The sequence below is a fragment of the Coffea arabica genome, chromosome 7c (assembly GCF_036785885.1).
Source record: "Coffea arabica cultivar ET-39 chromosome 7c, Coffea Arabica ET-39 HiFi, whole genome shotgun sequence".
Taxonomy (NCBI): Eukaryota; Viridiplantae; Streptophyta; class Magnoliopsida; order Gentianales; family Rubiaceae; genus Coffea; species Coffea arabica.
In genome coordinates, this window is record NC_092322.1 from 20716205 (window position 1) to 20718682 (window position 2478).

Genomic DNA, 2478 nt, shown 5'->3' on the forward strand with positions numbered 1-2478 from the left:
CATGTTTAAAATCTTCAATGCTTTGAGAAAATATATTAAAGATAAAACAAATGTAAAATCCAAGAGAGATCATTTTAGTTGAAAAATATTCATGTATTGGAAGTTGACTCATTTTATTTTATTTTTTTTTACATATTTTCACATCAAAATCATTAATTAGTTTTGACAAGTGATGTAAAATGTCACAAGAACCGTGTTAAATTAAATTCATTTATCAAATAAAAGAAAAAGAAAACCTAGTGAACCATTCATATACAATTTGTTTAATTAAGAGAATTTGTTTAAAATTCACCTAAAGAGTACTTGCTTGTTTTGTCGATGTTTTTGAATTTATTTTTTTCTATATTTTCTTCTTTTACAAGTTTTAAAAAATTTATTATTCTATGTCTTCTTCCAAAATAGATTTCATTTTACCTTTCAATTTGTCTTTTGTGGAGGATAACAAGTTTCAAGTTTATAATTGTTTTCCTTTTTTTAGCCATAAAAGTCTTGATTTCGTTTGGTCTAGAATTTAGGAACCATTAGCTCTTTGTAATAAAAAAGAAATAAAAGTATAAAAATAAGCTACTTTAACTACCTTGACAGTATTATGCATCTTTTAGATCCATAAAAGAAAAGAGCATAAAGTTGGCCACACTTTTGTGTTTAGTTTTACGAAAGTAAATTATTATATTACTAAATTTATGTTGTAGAAAAAAAGACAACTACACAAAAAAAGAAAAGAATAGAAAGAGATGAAATTGAAGCACAAATAGTCCAACTTTCACCTACCTTTATTGGTTTATTTGAAATGGTCATTTTTGTCATTTGCAAATTCTTTCCTCGCCAGAAGTTCTCCAAAACTAATGACATTGCCTCTTAATTGTTAAAATTCGTCAATTATGGTAATTTTAACCATATTACTGAGAGCCCATTGAGCACCTATTAGCTAGATGGTATCTTATATTGTTGATTATTTTCTTATCTAGGACCACTAGGATAAATTTCCAATTTGTCAAGAAATTCAATGCGGTTGAATGCCCTACCAAATTATGAGTCTATGCGATGTTTTTAATTACCAAATTGAAAGGTAAAATGAAATCTATCTTGGAAAGGTATAATTAGATGTAAATGACCATTTTGAAAGGTCATTGAAAGGTAATTGAAAGGTATAATGAAAGGTATGCGATGTTTTAAATTTCATTAGTGAGATGTTTTCACTTTCTTTTATTTGTAAGGTAATATGGTCATTAAAATATTGAAAGGTATAATGACCTTTTTAATTGAAAATATGGTAGGTCATTATACCTTTCCAAAATAGATTTCATTTTACCTTTCAATTTGATATTAATGACCATAATTGAAAATATTGAAAATATGGTAGGTCATTACTATATTGAAAATATGGTCATTAATGACCATATTGACCATATCGATGGCCATATTGAAAGGTCATTAATGAGATGTAAAAATTGAAAGGTCATTATACCTTTCAATTATGGTATAAATTTCACTTTACCTGCCCCTTCCGTCCTACCATATTTTCTACTACCTATTACCATACATCTCTTTGTCTTCACTTGTTTTCTATATTAAAAGGCCTTCAACCTTTTTCAGTCCTCATCTCAAAAATTTCAAAGCCATCCATTACTTAGCGGAAGATCAAAACAGCTTAAGGAAGATTATGGCTACCATTAGAGTTGGCCTAACTCTCATGCTTTCGATAGCAACATTCCTCCTGCTCGTCCTTGCCTCTCAAGGCACTGCAGCCGAGGATTTCCATACGTGGTGTAAAAAGACAACCCACAGTGCCAAATGTATTGATGTGATCTCCGCCGATCCTCGAAGCAATTTGAAGACTCGTCCTAGTGGCTTTTGCACCATACTCAACGACAAGGCCAAAGCAATTGCTGCTGGGACCACTTCAAAAATCTCAAGTCTTCTAAGAACCACCACAGATCCTCTTCTCAAACGTGCTCTCGGAGCATGTTCTGATTTATATGATGGACTCAACTCTAGATTGGACCAAGATTTTTCAATGCTAAATCATGAAAACTATTCAAACCTTGCCATAGCACTCACAGGCGCCTTCGATGACGCTACGGAATGTGAAGATGCATTAAATGACCCCAAGCCACTTGAACCTTCATTGACGCCAGAAATACAAAATGTTGCAGATATAGTTGAAATTACCTTAGCTATTCTAAATCTTAATGAGTGCCACAAAACCGCTGCTTGTATTGGATAGAAATATGAATGTATGATCCATCTACAGAAATTTGTGATGTTAAATCATCTTTGAAATTCTTCAAACTTAATATATAGACTTGCTCTTGTGTATTTTTATACAAAGTGAATGCTTTTCTATTAGAACATTTCTGGAAGAAAAAAATTGCACTTTGATATACCAAATTGTAGTCTAGTTTTTTTTTTTGTACAAAAATATATAAATTTAGTGATAACGAGTAGAGTCAACAATTATTGATTAAGGTAAATACT

General features: G+C 30.8%; 1 protein-coding gene across 1 annotated transcript; it reads left to right on the plus strand.

Annotated features, from left to right (window-relative positions):
• Window positions 1-1663: 1663 nt before the first annotated feature.
• LOC140010593 (pectinesterase inhibitor-like) lies at window positions 1664-2227 on the plus strand. The gene has a single exon (XM_072057892.1). It carries the CDS (start codon window positions 1664-1666, stop codon window positions 2225-2227), a length of 564 nt encoding a protein of 187 aa, XP_071913993.1.
• Window positions 2228-2478: the final 251 nt, after the last annotated feature.

Bases quoted from the DNA above. Each gene is read 5' to 3' on its own strand.
- LOC140010593 (XM_072057892.1), top strand. From the start codon at position 1,664: ATGGCTACCATTAGAGTTGGCCTAACTCTCATGCTTTCGATAGCAACA.